The following is an 18807-nucleotide window of genomic DNA, read 5'->3' as shown; positions in this document are numbered from 1 at the left end:
GAGACCCAAATAGTTGAGTGCCGCAGATTCTCTCTCGTGTTGTGAGTTTATTCAGAACCATCCTTCGCTCATACACACCAGTGATCAGGGTGTGGAAGGGTGAGAAAAGTGAAGTTGCTAAGATAGTGAAGGACCAGTAGCATGTGAAATACAAACTTTTAAAGCCTCTGGCAACTCCCATGTGGATTTTGAGATCAAGCCCTTGTGACACCTCTGTAAAGCCTTCTGTGACACCCAATATGCCCTTGCCCCTTCTCACCTCACCAAGTGCCTAGGCCCCAGCTCTTGTCAGGTAGGCTTCTCACTTACTGTATTCTGATTTTTGTGCTTCTCTCCCTTGCTAGATGGTATGTTCCAGGAAGCCGTGGACTGTCTCGTAATTATTTTTGTATCCATAGTGCTTGGCACATAAGAGGCACTCAGAATGATGAATAAATCTGTCTTGGAAAGTATTTTACAATGCTATTCTGAAAGAAGGGCTAGGTAATATTTTAAAGCTTCTGTAAAGTGCAGTGTGCACTGCCAGTTCTAAAGTTCACTGATACTGTTATCTTCTATATCTAGTGAAATGAAATCAAACTTTCCAAAAGACAGATTTATCATGACATTCTCTTATGAATGTTATCGTCTCAGTTAATAAAAATCTTTTTTAGACCCTGTTAACAGTGCTCTTACTATTCACTGTGAAAGAATCAGAAAACATGCCCTGCATTTAAAAAATCCACCTGCAGTTCACAACAGTTGGTACTCAGAGGTTTAGGCTCTAGGCTCAACAGTCAGATTTAATAGATGGCATCCACTTTATATTAGTTTGACAGATTCAGCATTTCACAGGTATTAGCAAATGTGTGATTATGGTATTCATTAAATTTTAGTTGCAAGATTTTGTTATAGCAGTTTTTCTCCAAAGGACCACTATGGTTAATGATCTGTCACCATTTCTGTCATCACCATCATTGTGGAAGAGTTTTAATTTGGGCTGTTTCAGCTATACCCTATTGTAAGTTGGCAGACAGTTCCTAAGCACAGAATTAGTTTTTGAAAATACATTAGGTTGAATGTTAAATGGAATTGGCTTTTACTTTTCCCATTTCTGTTTTTAAAACACTCTGGGCATCTTTCCACACCCTGCTCCCAAGACCCTGAATCATAATCACATTTGCTTTTGCTTGAAAGTGAATAGAGCTGGTACATATTTCAGTCATCCTTCTAGTTTCTGTCTAAGCTCCAAAGTAGCGTATGTCCCTGTGTTCAGTAGCATCCTACTTTCTGCTGAGCCCATGTAGAAAAGTGAGTATCACCAAGGCCCAGTAGCAATGGCTCCTTTAGATCTGAGGCTTGGTAATTGATACAGTTGTAGAAATAGGTTGGTTTTTAAAATAATTAAACTACCTATTATTGCTCTTGGCCCCAGACTGCATATATCTTTTCAAATTGAAATTGTGATCACCTTTTAGCAAAATATCTTGAGTGTAAATATTCACAGTCCATACTAGGAATTTTCATTGCTAGTTTACAAACCTCATTTGCTACTTTTTTTTTAAAAAAAGCTTCAAATTAGTACTATCCCTGAACTCTGAACCTATCGTTGAAGACTAACAAAATGTCATTGGCAAATAAAAGACATATATGGCCAGATAAAAGAATTTTGTTGCTTGGTCCCCTTGAATGGGAGAAGTAATCACGGATGTTGCAAGTTTTATCTTTTATTGTTTTCCTTCAGCTGTTTGTTTAAGAACTAATGTTATAACACCAAGCCAATTCCTACCTTTGCTTTCTTTTAATATCTACAAGTTTAAAAAGTTGTGAAATCACTTTTCATCCATTTGTTTTCACAAATTGCAAGTGTCCAGTGTCTAGCATCATGATGTCCTTCCACAGAGTAGCCTCTCAATAAATGCTTGTTTTACTAATGTCTGCTAAGGATAAAGCTATCTGTTAGTAAAAAGATAAATTAGTCCTAGACTCTTCCTTTGGTGAGCTCATAGTCTGTTGGTTTCTGTGAGGTTAATTTCAGTGATCTGTTCAAGATTCAATATATTGAATTTGACTTGTGTCAGTCTGTGGTATAGCAGAAGGTGATAGTGTGTGTTTTGCAGTATTCTCAGGGTATGTAACTATGAGAGATTGATCTTTTTATAGAACTATACCTATTCCCTGCCATGATTGTTCTCTGCTGTTCCATTTTATAATTTTTTCATTTATGGATTATTGTGGTAGGTCTTCTGGGAACTGGCTTCCAACTGTTTGGCTATGAAGAAAAACTCCAGTCCAATCCTTTACAGCATCTCTTTGAAGTAAGTTGGCAAGAAACAATATTAGCAAATTCTTCAACTTTTTCTTCTGAGTATTATGCAGCTTGGCAACACATTTTTTAATCCCAGAGGCTTTAAAAAAGTGTTCTTTAAAACGAACCAAAACAATTGAAAATGTTTCTTTTATTTTACTAGGAGTTCTTTTCATTTTCAAATCCAAGTGTTTCTTTTATTACTATTTTAGTTGATTTGGGACAGTATTTCTCCAGATAGAGAATAAACACGTAGGATAACAGATTCAACACACAGAGAAATTTCTCAATTTTTTGTCAGTTGATAGATACCACAGGTTTCTTCATGGTAATAATTATAATTCACTTAGACTTGAAAAACATGAATATATACTTTTTTGCTCTTGTTCTATTGTGGAGGAAGTCGTGTATTTCTTTCTGAATTTGTGTGTGCTTTTTCCATTTTTATCTTTTAGCTCCTTTTCCTGACTTTTGCCCACTGTGAACTCCTTTCAGTTCTACTCCATTTAGTCTCTTGGATGCTTTGCTTCTCTGTCCTCAATCCTTCCTGGAGTTCATTAATAAAGCTCTTCCTGTCCAATTAGTTTCCAGGGATGTGTTTCCTTTTCATTGTCCCAGTTGTTATCTCTGCTGTTTCTGGGCTTCACAAGGAGAAACATAGATAGGACGTCAGCCATGTTGGTGACATACCAGGGGGTCAGACTAAAGATATGCCTGTGTGTGAAGAACAGTATTTACCAAAATAATGCTTCACTTCACTAGGCAAAGCCACAGAGAGCGCGTCATCATTTTCCTGTTTGTTAAAAGATTTTTCTCCTGCAGCTGACTTTGTAGTTAAATTTAACAAAAAAAAATTCTGATTCTTAAAAACTTTTAAAGGTTTGAATTTCCTCCTGAATCCATGCCTGCACTGCGCTTTAAATGCCCACATATTGATTTATAATATTAGCCAAAGAATTTTTTCTTCTCTCTTTCCCATTAAGAGTTTTGTCGATAAGCAAGAACTTAAAAATTAATAATTCTTTGTGGTTGTCTATAAATAAAGCATCCATCTTAGTGCCTGGTATTTTTACTGTATTATTTGTTAAAACTTTGAAAAATGGCGAGTATCTTTTACCACAAGATTAGTGAACTTTCCTCAGATTCAGGCCCAGAGAGCCAGCCCTCAGTGCAGAAAATACAGATAGCTGCTTGGAGACCTCGTGTCACCGAGAGGACGTGGTTAAGAATTTAGAGTACAATTTGACATGTGAGAGTTACGACTCTCGTCTTTCTCTCACCCTGCCTCAAAAGTTTTTATTTAATCCTGAAAATAGTAATCTTTGTTGCCCGTAAAGTTTTAAGTATTTTAGTAAAATCTGTTCTCATACTCTGTAGAAACCTAAACATACTTCTTTCTATGCAGTTTAATACAATTTCCTGCCTCTTGAGACTTGTAAAAAGTGGGAGCTCACACATCTATGTTTGAGGTTGTTAATTGATGAATATACGTAAGAAGAAACAAAGGCAGGGGCTACTTCTATGATTAACTAAAAACGCAGGGAACAGTGGCATTGCTTTCAAGTGTGCTTTTGCCTGATAGCTTCCTAGGGGAGCAGCCTTTAGACAAAAGAGGGCGAGTCACGCACACCGCGTGCCCTGTGGAATGGAAGGGAGAAATTCGTTAGAGCGCTCACCTGCTCTCCTCTTCCTTTGCAGGAAAGAGAAAATGCAGAGCTTAAAATGGGAAACTCCAGGTTATTTTATATCTGTGCTAATTTTTGCAACCCACTTTTCACTTTAAAATTATAGTTGTCACTGTAGGTTACGTACAACAAGAACTTGTAGCATGAGTGAGGATTTCTTCCTTATTTCTTTGAGCTTTAGGCAAATATTAATAAATGATTTTATTCTATTCCTAAAAGAAAACGTGAAGGTCATACCAGCAAGTGAGTTTATTTAAAAGTCGAAATGTGCCTTTGCATGCATCATGCTTCAGTCGTGTCTGATAGGGTATTGATGGTAATACAGATGATCCATCATCTTTCCAGGGATAGTGATTCTGAGCTTCGTAAGTGTTTGGTGTAGCAATCAGTAATGTTGGCACTGGCTGATGGGAAACAAAACTTCAGAACAATCTGCATTTACCTTTCTTATTTGTGAACATCTGTTTCTCAAGGCTTTGGTTGAATCCCTGGTTTTTTCCTGGACAAGTCGTAATTAGTTGTGAGCTCTTTGAGGGGAAGGACCATGTCTTCCTGATCTTTTATTCCCAGCCCCACACACTGTGCCTGGCAGTAAATGTTTGAATGAATTCCATCTTGTAGTGCTCTCTTGCCACTTTGTCTTTCATTTAAATGATGGGATATAAAACTTATTGTATAGCTCCAAGGAAGGGCTAACTATTGTAGCATACACTAGTTACGATTTGTTAGAATCTAATTTACTTTACTGATGAAGAGCCCAAGGGTCAGACCCAGCATTCCAACACAGTCCATCTGGCTCCTGAGTGCACTGTGCACTGCACTGCCCTGCCCCCACTGGCGTGACAAAATACTTTCTGAGCCATTCATTTCCATTGGTTGTGATTACTTATATAGCATTTTCCTCTTTCATCCTCGAATTGCTGTACCAGAGACACAATTAGTAGTTCAGTTTTGGTGGTTTCAACCTTCTGGCATATTTGTTTTAATTTGGCTGTGGCCATCCAGTAGCAGATTTTGTGGCCTACCTTCCTCTAAATTGTACCATGATCAGTATCCTCCAGTTTCAGTTTCTCAGCCAGGTTAGACATGATATTATATGATGATTTCAGGAATTTTTTTCTGTGATGAAAATATTTGACAATTACAGTCATTTCTCTATAGGATTTCCATTTTTGTGCTTTGCTTCAATACTGGTTTTCTCTATACCTATAGTCATTCTTCTCCCATGACATCTAGCTGTGTTGCACATGGACTTAGGACTTTCGTTGGCCAACGTTTGAAACCTTTTCTTTAATTGTTCTAATTCGTTGTCCCAAAATGGGGAAGTCGTTTTGTAATAGTTCTTCCCTCCTAAATTGTCTGATGAGTAAAATAACTAATATATTTGCTGTTGAGAATTCACACTGTTGATTCAAGGAAAATATTTTTAATAAGCTTTGGAATACTTATAAAAAGCCGTTCCACTTAAAAGTAATTTCTACTGTAAAAGTTAACAAATGTTAAATTGAAATCATGGATATATGGGTATCATTTACTTTTATCTGGTTTAATAATTTTTAAAAGTAATTTCTTAGGGTTCCTCCTAGATTTAAAGTACTTGAATGGACCTCGATAACATCTAACACTGTACCTTTAAGAGTATATAGCCCAGGGGATGGCCCAGTGGCTGAGTAGTTAAGTTCTAGAGCTCCGCTGCAGCGGCCCAGGGTTTTGCCGGTTCAGATCCTGGGCGCAGACGTGGCACCACTCATCAAGCCATGCTGAGGTGGTGTCCTGCATGCCACAACTAGAAGGACCCACAACTAAAATATACAGTTATGTACCAGGGGGCTTTGGGGAGAAAAGGGAAAAATAAAAAATTAAAATATAGCCCCGCTTTTTTTTTTTTTTTTCCTTGCTACACAAGGTTTTAGAACTTGGCTCATTGCATGTTCCTTATTAATATGGGTTTGATAACCATAGACATTCCTCTGAAATATGAGCAGCCTCTCATAAGAGATTAATGTCCTGCCAATAAAGTATGCAAGAGCCCTATACTGTAGCACTGGCATTTATAAAGGTAACATGACATGCTAACACAAATAGTATAAATTTTTTCTTAAGTTCAAAATGACTTCCATAGAATTTCATTATTTTTACACTGCCTCTTTCTAAAAGGATTTGAGGTGATTACACTGATAAGCATTTAATAAAAAACCACATAGAAAATCAGAAGATAATGTGTTATTAGGTAATACCTAGATTTGACTCTGAACTTCCCTGTATCAGTAGCAAAAAAATAATAATAAATATAAAATAGGACAAGATCAAAGCAGCAATTTGACGAGTGATAATATTTACTTGCTCTCATTTTGTAAAATGTGGAAGAGGTATCTATTCCTCAAGAGACCATGTTTTTCCTGGCTTCAGAGTCTCAAACTTAAGTAAAGAGAACAATTCAAGACTAAATTGATTTAGACATATATAAGATTATTTATGCAGTTAGAAATTTTTATTTTATGAAGAAGTGAACTCAGGAGTTTTTTATTGGTTAGGTCACGTTACATTTTTCAGGGAAAGCTATTGTAATGGTTGATACAAATTTTACTCATTATAACACTTATATGTAAGAAATGGCTCTTAAATTATAAGCCTAATTAAATCAGAAACCACCCATCCCTTTTGAGACTGGTGAGAGTCAGCTTAAGTCGTTGTTTAGGGATTCCCCACCTCCCAAAACCAGAGTTCTCCACATGCATCCCAGGACGGGCGTGGAGGCCTCCTCTTTCTTCAATCCACACTGGGCCTGACTGATATGCCCAGTATCCAAGCCTACATGATGTCATAGAGGCACACACCTCTGCTTGTGTTACGGGCTCACCTGGGAGGTTCCACAGGCCTAGAGAGCAGCTTCCCTGTGTAGGGACACAGTGAACTATTTCCCTCTATGGGCCTGCTACCAGCCCAGGGGCTGCTCAGCTTCTGCTACTCCTGAAAGTGTTCCCTCATCCCTTCCTAGTCTAGGCAGTTCTCCTTTCTTCTCTCCTGGAAACTTCTCTGCCTCCCCATTGCTCTTGACCATGCTTCCCAAAGCTGCTTGCCTTTCTCCCTAACCCTACTCTCCTGGGACAGCCCTACAGTGTCTCCTTGTCCTCTGAGTGTTCTTAGAACAAGGATGGAAATACCCAACAAGGCCAGAGTACCTGTTCATAGCTCAGTCGTTATCCTACCCCACTGAAATGTGCAAAAAACACTTTTCTCAACATGAGAAATGTATGTTAGGCACTAGTGCATGGTGATCTACAAGAAGTTAGTAATTAGCAACCTAACCTTGAATAAAGGTGTAAGATATTATGGATGTTATTATAGTTGTACAGAGAATAAAAACTGGAGATTCCAGATAATAAAAGAAGATGAATGGGTGGTACCATGCTGTTTATATGCTACTAATGATGTACTAAGGAGGAAGAATTTGATAACTAATGAAATAATTACTTCAATTGAGTTATTTTTTTACCTAACAAGTTTTGACTTTATTAACTGATGTATCGATATAATTATATTAATTTGTTTTAATTTCTTTAATATTTCATTTAACATTAGGAATCTCAACCAACAGTTCTCTAAGAAATTTTTGATCAAGACATGAAACAGCATTAAACCAGCAATGAACTTGTTTGTCAAAATCATGAATTTGTTGTATGTTCTTTTCTTAAAAAATGAGATAAAAATTAAACGCGTTTTAAGATAAATAAATATAAATAAGTTTATAGGTAACAGGATCTTTAATGTCCAAGTTATGCTAACAATTCATTGCAGTTTCTTAGTTCTAAGACAGAAATAACTAGGGATGGCGTTAGAGCCCTGCACGAAGGGAGTAAATGGTGCCTCTGAGGCTAATGGTATTCTAGAATCAAGTTCAAGGAATTAAGAAGGAGTAAGAGGCCATATCTCCTTCTCTTATTTTTCACACTTATTTCTTACATTTGGGAAAATCATTCCAAGAGCTGACTCTAATTGTCTTAATCATTTAAATTAGGAATAAAATGTAATATGCTTTTTGGCAATCCCAACATCTAGAAATCATGAAAAGAAAAGGTTAATATTCTTTTAAGGAAATCTCAGACACTTAGTTTATTTTCTAATGGAAATACAGCTGACTTTTGCATTTTAATAACTAAAAGAAAAATTGTATTTCCATCCTCAAAAACACTTTGCTTAAGCCACACTGTCTTATTATCAAACCCAAATTTAAAATTTCCTTTTTATTCCTTTGTGTCTAGATCTAGCTTCAAAAGGAAGCCATCTTCAAAATGCATACTTTAAGAAGATCATGGTAACTGTAAATTAAAACTCTACAATTTCAGAAGTACATAGTGTTAAATTTATTTTATGAAGAGAAAAGCATTTCTTTTCTAAAAAAGTGATGAACGTTAACAATTATAGTTTTATCTTGTACATTTACACGCAGATTGTTAAGTGCTAATTAAGACCCTTCTATTGTTCTGTTTGATAGTGTCAGTTGATTTTCAGTAATGTTTGGTTTATAAGTACAAATTGCTGAAATGCCAAGATTTTTCAAGTAGTATGAAGAGTTTTTGTGTTTTAATTATTTCTATTTTAAATTTTAAGAAAGGGAAAAGATTCTGGTGAAATTTTTCCTAAAAATATTCTTCTCAATGGTTTGAATGCATATCACATTTTTAAATGTTTGACTATTTGAGTTTAAAGTCCTAGATTTTAAAAAAAAACTAGCTAAAACCTTTTCTGAAAATAAGGACGTTTTGTATATATTTGCTTATAAATTGTGTGCCCACACCCATGTATATGTGTGTGTGTGTGAGAGAGAGAGATTTGGAATCACAAACCATTTATGGACACACATGTACAGGCATACCTCGTTTTATTGTGCTTCACAGATGCTGCATTTTTTACAAATTGAAGTTTTTGGCAACTCTGCGTCAAGCAAGTCTGTCAGTTTCATTTTTCCAACAGCATTTGCTCAGTGTCTGTGTGTTACATTTTGGTAATTCTCGCAATATTTCAAACTTTTTATACTTGTTATAGTGATGTGCGACCATTGATCTTTGTTACTATTGTCGTCGTTTTTGGCGCACCACGAACCACACCCGTATACAAGGGCGAACTCAGTTGATAAACATTGTGTGTGTTGTGACTGCTCCACCGACCGGCCGTTCCCCTCTCTCTCTTCCTCTCCTCAGGCCTCCCTATTCCCTAGACACAATATTGAAATTAGGCCAGTCAATGACCCTACCGTGGCCTCTGTGTGTTCAAGTGAAAGGAAGAGTCACACGTGTCTCACTTTAAATTGAAAGCTAGAAATGATTAAGCTTAGTGAGGAAGCCATGCCGAAAGCTGAGACAGGCTGAAAGCTAGGCCTCTTGTGCCAGTTAGCTGAATTGTGAATGCAGAGGAAAAGTTCTTGAAGGAAATTAAAAATGCTAGTCCAGTGAACACACCAATGGTAAGAAAGTGAAGCAGCCTTACTGCTGATATGGAGAAAGTTTTAGTGATCTGGATAGATCAAATCAGCCACAACATTCCCTTAAAACAAAGCCTCATCCAGAGAAAGGCCCTAACTCTCTTCAATTCCATGAAGGCTGAGAGAGGTGAGGAAGCTGCAGAAGAAATTTTGGAGCTGGCAGAGGTTGGTTCTTGAGGTTAAAGGAAAGAAGCTATCCCCATAACAGAAAAGTGCAAGGGGAAGCAGCAAGTGCTGATGTAGAAGCTGCAGCAAGTTATCCAGAAGATCGAGCTAAGATAATTAATGAAGGTGCTACACTAAACAACAGATTTTCACTGTAGATGAAAGGACTTTATACTAGATGATGCCATCCAGGACTTTCATAGCCAGAGAGAAGTCAATGCCTGGCTGCAAAACTTTACACGACAGGCAGACTCTTGTTAGGGGCTAATGCAGCTGGTGACTTTAAGTTGAAGCCGATGCTCAGTTACCATTCTGAAAATCTCAGGATCCTTAGGAATTGTGCTAAATCTACTCTGCCTCTGCTCTGTACATGGAACAACAAAGCATGGATGACAGCACATCTGTTTACAGCACGGATTACTGAATATTGTAAGCCCACTGTTGAGACCTACTGCTCAGAACAAAAGATTGCTTTCAAAGTTATCGCTGCTCATTGACAGTGTACCTAGTCACCCAAGAGCTCTAATGGAGATGTACAATGAGATTAATGTTATTTTCATGCCTACTAGCACATCATTCTGCAGTCCACGGATCAAGGAGTAATCTCAATTTTCAAGTCTTATTATTTAAGAAATACATTTTGTAAGGCCATAGCTGTCATAGTGATTCCTTTCATGGATCTGGGCAAAGTAAATTGAAAACCTTCTGGAAAGGATTCACCATTCCAGATGTCACTAAAAACATTTGTGGTTCATGGGAAGAGGTCAAAATATCAACATTAACAAGAGTTTGGAAGAAGTTGATTCTCACCCTAATAGATGACTTTGAGGGGTTCAAGACTTCAGTGGAGGAAGTAACTGCAGATGTGGTGGAAATAGCAAGAGAACTAGCATTAGAAGTGGACCCTGAAGATGTGACTGAATTGCTGCAACAGCATGATGAAACTTTAACGGATGGGGAGTTGCCTCTTTTGGATAGGCAAAGAAAGTGGTTTTTTGAGATGGAATCTACTCCTAGTGAAGTTGCTGTGAAAATTGTTGAAATCACAAAGGATTTAGAATATTATGTAAATTTAGTTGATAAAGCAGTGGCAGGGGTTTGAGAGGATTGGCTCAAATTTTCAAAGAATTCTACTGTGGGTAAAATGCTATCAAACAGCGTTGCATGCTACAGAGATATCGTGAAAGGAAGAGTTAATTGATGTGGCAAACCTCCTTGTCTTATTTTAAGAAATTGCCACAGCCATCCCAGCCTTCAGCAACCATCATCCTGATCAGTCAGCAGCCATGAACATCAAGGCAAGACCCTCTACCTGGAAAAAGATGATAACTCGCTTTAGGCTCAGGTGATGATTAGCATTTTTAGGAATAAAGCATTTTTTAATTAAGGTATGTGTATTGTTTACCTAGACATGATGCTATTTCACACTTAAGGGACTACAGTTAGTATAAACATAACTTTTATATGCACTGGGAAACCAAAAAATTCGTGTGACTTGCTTTATTGTGATATTCATTTTATTGTGCTGATCTGGAGCCCAGTATCTCTGAGGTATGCCTATATGTTTTTACTCCTGTCGGCTGGACTATTCAGCATTTGTCAGTGGGTAGGTCATTCAAAAGTCAGGAAGTCTGCAGTTTGTTATCTTACAGTGACTCTCTCTCAGTTTTCCTACACCTTACCAAAATCTTGTTTCTCTGTTTTCTAATTGGCATTGCATACATTACTCTGGATTTATTCATAGGACCATGTGGAAATTAATTTTTCATGATATATGTGTCAGGGCTCCCAAGACCACTGCCAGGTTTGGCGATTCACCAGGAGGACTCAAAGGACTCAGCATATATTTGTACTCACAGCTATGACTTATTACAGTGAAAGGATACAGAGCAACATTAGTGAAGGGAAAAGCACATGGGGCAAAGCCTGGAGGAAACCAGGCCAAGCTTCCAAGAGTCGTTTCCTAGTGACGTCACACACAATCCACTTAATTACTCCAGCAACAAATTGTGACAACATGTATGAAATGTTGTCTACCAGGGAAGCTCATTAGATGCTCCATGCCCAAGGTTTCCATTGGAAGTTGATCATGTAGGTACCTTCTGCTTAACAGGGACTAAAATTCCAAACTCTCAGAGGGAAAGCCAGTGTTCAGAATAAACCATATTATTCGCACAGACAGTTTTAGGCACAGTGAGCCACTCATCAGTTAGGTTGGTAGGAACATACCCAAAATCCAAGTTGCCAGATGGCAGCCAAGGGCTAACCTTGCAAGCAGGACATTTAAAAATGGCAGTCTCAGGCCTGCTATGTTAACTCTTTTCTGTACAATATGCTTTAAAGAGGAAGAAATATTAGGTACTTTTAACTTTTATTTAGGAGTATTTATTCATTCAAGTCTGCCATTCCAGTAATTAATACAAGCCATCTGTTAAAGATGAGATTTACCTTGAGATAGATGTTTAATGCCCTGTCTCTTTTGTTGGCAGTATATCATGGGTATAAGCCACATTAGGGCTTACTCAATTACCCAGTGTGTTCTCCAGCAATAAAATCACTTTTTTCTACCCAAATGCTGCTGCCGTGATATTTTGATGATATTACTGTAAGAGTTTAGAGGCCTCATATTTTTTTGGTAGTTTATTTGCCAATTTTTATTACTTTCATGCTACTTTAATACCTTTCTAGAAGAAATACGAGGATAGTAAATTTATCATTCATGTTTCAACCTGGAAGTGAGTTACAACTTGTAAGTAAAATCTTTATAGTCCATATCCATAACTTCATACTGTTTGAGCTATAATGTTGATATTTTAATGTCATTTATTAACCTTGCATTTTGGAGCCTGGGAAATTATTAACTACTGCATTGTGAACACACAATCCTAGAGCTGGAAGAGCCCTTAATAAGCCATCCAGCTCTGCTCTGGTCACTGGCGGGTGGGGGGAGTCTAGAGCTAAACCAGCCAAGACAGATGGTGTGAAACACTCCAGACGTGAGTGCTCCACACAGTTCTCAGGAGCCCAGGCTGGAGGGTAATTAAGTGAACTATCCAGGTCATCCTAGGTCACCTCTTTTACAATGGTCTTTTGCGGATTTAGAGAACAGTTTAAAAAATCTTTCATTAAAACAACTGCTAAATCATCCTCCTAGATCACCTGTTTTACATTGGTCTCTTGCAGATTTATGAACAGTTTAAAAAATCTTTCATTGAAACAACTGCTAAATCATCTTTTGACCTTTTCTTTGCCAGATTGAATCATCCTACTTTTTTAAACCTTTCTCAGAGAAGTTGCAGCAATAATAATTTGACTTTTTTTTTAAAAAAAGAAGAAATGTTAGCTTAATCTAAACCAAGCATTCTTAACCTAAGGGTGTGTGAACTTGGGTGGGAAGAAAAAATTACTCATTATTTTCACCAACAGCTACCAGAAATTTAGCATTTTCCATTACTATATCACAAATTAATTTTTTAAAAATATTTGTATAACTGTATTTCAGTGTAATTATTTCCTTTGTTATCCCATGTATTTGACTTTATTATGCATTTAGAAACATTTTGACATGGGGTCCATAGAGTTCAAGGGCCCATGGCAACAAAAGGAAAGAAAAAGTTATACTCTGTGATAAGGACAGTTGGCTAACCTTTCAATGAGAATTCTCAGGATTGTGTTTTGTTTTCTTATTTTCTTTATTCAAGATAACAGTGACTAGTAACGTACTTCGTTTAATGTACTATCGTGCTTTTAGGTTTATGTACAAGTTAATAAAGAAGCAGCAGATGATAAAAGTGTAGCAAAATCAGCACGTGAGTTCTTCCAGCGATTGGAACTGGGTGACATGCAAGCACTTGCACTCTGGCAGAAGTTTCGGGACTTGAGCATAGAAGAATATGTTCGGATTTACAAGGTACCACCTGCCTGCTCTCCCTTCTGCTCTCCTGTGATGCGATGAGCTCTTGACTGGTACTGCTGGGTAAAGCTGGCTTCTTAAACCCATGTTTTAAAAAGAGATTTATCATTAGGTTGAAAATTAGGACTCAAATATTGTTCTTTGGGCTGAAAGAACTATAAGATAATCCTGAGTCCTGTGAATGTCACAGACTGAATATCAGGTGACATTCTGGTATTTCATTTCAGTCTGGGTTTTCTTCTTTCCCATCTATCATCCCTTCACTTTTTCTTAATCAGTTTTTCTTCTTTTGCTTCCTTGGGCCATGTGTGATGTGTGTAAATTCATTCATTTAATGCACATTTTAGGGACTGGGGAGGAATGCAACAGTGAATGAAAGAGATAAAAGTCCTATTCTTGTGAACTTTACCTTCTAGCAGGGAGACAGGGAGTGAATTAAAGAAAGCAAATTAACCAAGAACGTATATAGTCTATTAGATGGTGATGATGCTATGGAGAAAAATGAAGCTGGGAAGGGGAGACCAGGTGTGCTGTCTGTGGGTAAAATGAGGAGAGTTTCAGTAAAGAAGCCCATGTAGTTGGAGCAGGAAAGCAAGATGAGAACAGTAGGAGAGGCTGAAGAAGTTGTAGGGTGAGGCATGATGTAGGACATTGTCCAGGGCCGTCCAGTCTAGCTTCCTGCTCTGATGGAAATGTCTGTATCCACGTTAACCAATGTGGTAGCCACTAGTCACATGTAGCTATTGAGCACTTGAAGTGTGAGAAGTGTGACTGAGAAACTGAATTTTCAGTTTTATTTAATTTGAATTAAAATAACCACATGTGCCTGGTGACTACTATATTGTACAGCACAGGACCATTGTGAGGACTTGACTGGGTCGGGGGAGCTGTTGGAAGGTGGAGCAGAGGAGTGATTGATCTAATTTTTATTTTCCCTATCTTTGTGACAGACTGTAGGACATTCTATTTTGTCTTAGGAGAAAATAATAGGACATTTAAGTAACCAGTTTTTCTTTTGTTTCTGAACCCTTTTAGCGTCTAGGAGTACACTTTGATGAATACTCAGGGGAATCATTTTATCGTGAAAAATCTCAAGAAGTCTTAAAATTGCTGGACAGTAAAGGACTCCTACAGAAAACAATGTATGATCAGGTTACTATACTTTAGGAAAGTTATTTGTTCTTTGAAATTGGTATTAATGTATTTTCTCAGTTAGGGTGACAGAATGTGGTGTGCAGTCTTCCTGGCATTTTTTATAGCACTTTTTGCTATTCAGAGTACTTTCCCACATGCTGTCTTTTGGTGCCATAGCAAAATCCTTGTTTGGTTGGGAGAAAGGATGTTATCTGCTCGTTATACATGAAAAAACTGAAGCACAGAAAGTGTAAGTCACCTACCTAAGGTCACACAGCTGATAATGGTATAACTGGAAAAAGGAAGTGGAACTCACATCTTACCCAACCCTGCCTTTTTAAAAAATTCCATCCTGTTCAAAAAGGCAGCTTATGAAAATAAGTATAATACAATAAGCTTTTGAAAGAATAAAATGAAGAAATCAGGAAGTATAGAGGCAGAAAAAGTAATATGAAGTCAAGGGTGATATTGGTGCATCATATAACACACTGGGATTCTGCTTCCTTACTTAAAGCTTAGATTTGCAGTTTATCTTTGAGCTTCCTGTCAGCCAATCAAACAGAGAAATCGCACCAGTCTTAGGAGCCCAGCCATCTATAATATAGTTGCTTAGAACTGCCACTTTTCATAGCACCAAAGAGCAATTTCTCTTGTCATCCTTATAAAGAAGACATGGAGAATGTGGTGCAGAACTTCCTCAGTAATGTCCTTAAGAAAAATTTTTAGATCACCATATCAAGCAAGAAAGACAATAACAAAATTCCATGGTTTTATTACTCAAGGGTGCTTGCTAGCATGTTAAAAATTAGCCCAATATTGAATGTTATAATGACTTGAATTAAAAGAAGAGTGTATGTCAGAGTGATGTCCATACTCCATCATCCATACTCCAACATCTTACAGATCAGATCTTTCACATCCTAACACAACACAAAACCTTAGAGACACACGCAGCCAAACGACAAAGGGCAGAGAGGCTGGAGCCCCCCTCGTAGGAGCTGGAACAGAGTAAGAGAGAACTTCACTCCTTGCCCTAAAGACTGCGATCTGCAACCACAGGATGCTCCGTGAGGGAAAGAATGGGGAAGGGGACGTTCATTTGTAGAAACAGTAAAGACCCCCAAAGGCCCATGCAGCCTAGAGTGAAGACCTCAGTTGGGAGGAGAGCTTTTGTGGGGTGGGGGGGTGACCTCATCAAGCCAACACCCCAGGAGACCAGATAGTGAGAGCAGATAGAGGAAGCCCGAAGAGCATGCAGGAGAAAGTGCCCCTCCCCCGACCCATCCCATGCCCACTCCATTGCCTGGGATCTCAGCTGAAGGTGGAGGGCTCAGAATACGTGGCTCTTGACCCCCACCCAGTGGTGATAGGCAGTAACTGCAACTAAATAATATCAGGATGTGTAAGATCCGACCCGCCTCCTCTAGCAATATCAAACACTCTATCAGATCTCCAGACCAGAGAGAAAATGACAAGTATCCAGAATTCAGTCCTGAGCACACAGAAATATGTAATCTAAATGACAATGAGTTCAAAATAGCTATCATCAAAAAACTCAACAAGGTAAAAGAGAATGTAGAAAAACAATTCAACAAGTTCAGGAACTACTTCACAAAAGAAATTGAAACTATAAAGAAGAATCAATCAGCAGTGTAAGAGATGAAAGACACAATGGAAGAGATAAAACAAAATACGGATTTCCTGAACAGTCAAGTGGACATCATAGAGGAGCATATCAGCATAATCAAAGATAGACATGTTGAAATGCTCCAGACAGGATGAGAGAGAACTAAGACTAAAAAGAAATGAAGAAGGTCTCCAAGAAATATCCAACTCAATTAGGAAATGCAATGTAAGAATTATAGGTATTCAAGAAGAAGAGAAGGAGAATGGAAAAGAAAGCATGTTCAAAGAAATAATAGCAGAGAACTTCCCAAACCTAGGGAAAGAGAGAGAAGTCTGTGTGGAAGAGGCTTCCAGATCTCCTAGCTATGTCAATGTAAAAAGACCTACTGCAAGGCATATAGTAGTAATACTGGCAAGAGTGAATGACAAAGAAAGAATACTAAGGGCAGCAAGGCAGGAGAAAATAACCTCCAAAGGAACCCATTCAGGCTTTCAGCAAATTTCTCTGCAGAAACCTTATAAGCTAGGAGAGAATGGAATGACATACTCAAATCTTTAAAGGACAGAAATTTTCAGTCAAGGATACTCTATCCAGCAAAAGTATCCTACAGATATGAGGGAGAGAGAAAAACTTTCCCAGACAAACAAAAGCTAAGGCACTTCGTAGCCATGAGACCGCCCCCCCTACAAGAAATCCTCAAGAAGGCCCTCATACCTGGAAAAGAAAAAGGGGGGGAGAAAGGGGTCACAAGACACAGAGTAAGGAGATAAAAAGGTAGACAGAATCAGAATGGGATAGCAAATACTCGAGTATAGCATTAAGTTAAAGGGAAGGAAAACACCAAAAGCAAAGATAATCCTGTCATTTTAATCACAAACTCACAACATAAGATGGAATAAGATGTGAGAAAAACAACTTATGAGGGGAGGAGGAAAGGGACTGAATCGGTTTAGATAAGTAAATAAGAGGCCATCAGAAAATAGACTATCTTATACACGAGATTGTGAATTCAAACCTCAGGGTAACCACTAAACAAAAAACAGAAAAGAGACACAAATAATAAATAAGGAGAAAACAAAGAAACACATCATAAAAAACTATGTAATCCAATGGGTAGACCAAAAAACACAGGATGAGAAACAAAGGAAATGCAGGAAAACCAGAAAACAAGTGATAAAATGACAGCATTAAGCCCTCATACATCAATAATCACCCTAAAAGTAAATGGATTAAATTCTCCAATAAAAAGACAGAGTGGCAAAATGGATTAAAGAACAAGACCCAACATTATGCCTACAGGAAACATATCTCAGCTCCAGTGACAAATACAGTCTCAAGAGTGAAGGGATGGAAGATGATACTCCAAGCTAATGGCAAACAAAACAAAGCAGGTGTCGCAATACTTACATTAGACAAAGTATACTTCAAGATAAGACAGGTAAAGAGAGACAAAGAGGGGCGGCATATAATGATCAAAGGGACACTCCATCAAGAAGAAATAACACTTACAAATGTCTTTGTACTCAACACAGGACCAAAGTTCATAAAGCAACTATTAACAAATCTAAAAGAAGATAATAATAACACAATAATAGTAGGGGACCTCATCACTCCACTCACATCAATGGATAGAACATCCAGACAGAAAAATCAACAAGGAAGCAGTGGAATTAAGTGAAAAGCTAAACCAGTTGGACTTAGTAGACATATATAGAACACTCCATCCAAAACAGCAGAATACACATTCTTCTCAAGTGCACATGGAACATTCTCAAGAATAGACCATATGTTGGGAAACAAGGCAAGCCTAAATAAATTTAAGAAAATTGAAATAATAAAAAGCATCTTTTCTGATCACAATGCTATAAAGCAAGAAATTAATTACAAGGAAAAAGCTGAGAAAGGAACAAAGATGTGGAGACTAAACAACATGCTATTGAACAAGCAATGGATGATTGAAGAAGTTAAAGGAGAAATCAAAAAATATCTGGAGACAGATGAAAATGATAACATACCATACCAACTCATATGGGATACAGCAAAAGCTGTATGAAGAGGGAAATTCATCAGAATACAGGCACACCTTAACAAACAGGAAAAATCCCAAATAAGCAATCTCAAACTACACCTAACTGAATTAGAAAAAGAAGAACAAATAAAGCCCAAAGTCAACAGAAGGAGAGAAATAATAAAAATCAGAGCAGAAATAAATGCTCTTGAAACAAAAAAGGCAGTAGAAAGGATCAATGAAACAAAGAGCTGGTTCTCTGAGAAGATAAATAAAATTGACAAACCCCTACCCAGACTTACAAAGAAAAAAGGAGAGAAAGCTCAGCTAAAATTAGAAATGAAAGAGGAGAAATAACAACAGACACCACAGAAACAGAACAGATTATAAGAGAATACTACGAAAAACTATATGCCAACTAAATGGACAATTTAGAGGAAATGGATAAATTCTAGACTCTTAAAACCTCCCAAAGCTGAATCAAGAAGAAACAGATAATCTGAATA

At 37.6% G+C, this 18807-nt stretch overlaps 1 protein-coding gene across 3 annotated transcripts in view; it reads left to right on the top strand.

Moving 5' to 3' along the window:
* The window catches only part of RARS2 (arginyl-tRNA synthetase 2, mitochondrial), a 68425-nt gene that overhangs the window by 36823 nt on the left and 12795 nt on the right, over window positions 1-18807 (top strand). For all 3 annotated transcript variants that reach the window (XM_014848437.3, XM_070496396.1, XM_070496395.1), the window contains 3 exons: window positions 2221-2297; window positions 13371-13529; window positions 14568-14674. In XM_014848437.3, the coding sequence (XP_014703923.3) occupies window positions 2221-2297; window positions 13371-13529; window positions 14568-14674 (343 nt within the window). The remainder of the gene's footprint in view (window positions 1-2220; window positions 2298-13370; window positions 13530-14567; window positions 14675-18807) is intronic.

The sequence above is a fragment of the Equus asinus genome, chromosome 24, assembly GCF_041296235.1.
Source record: "Equus asinus isolate D_3611 breed Donkey chromosome 24, EquAss-T2T_v2, whole genome shotgun sequence".
In the NCBI taxonomy this organism is placed as follows: Eukaryota; Metazoa; Chordata; class Mammalia; order Perissodactyla; family Equidae; genus Equus; species Equus asinus.
The sequence above is the reverse complement of the archived record's forward strand: the minus strand, read 5'-3'. Positions and strand labels throughout refer to the sequence as shown.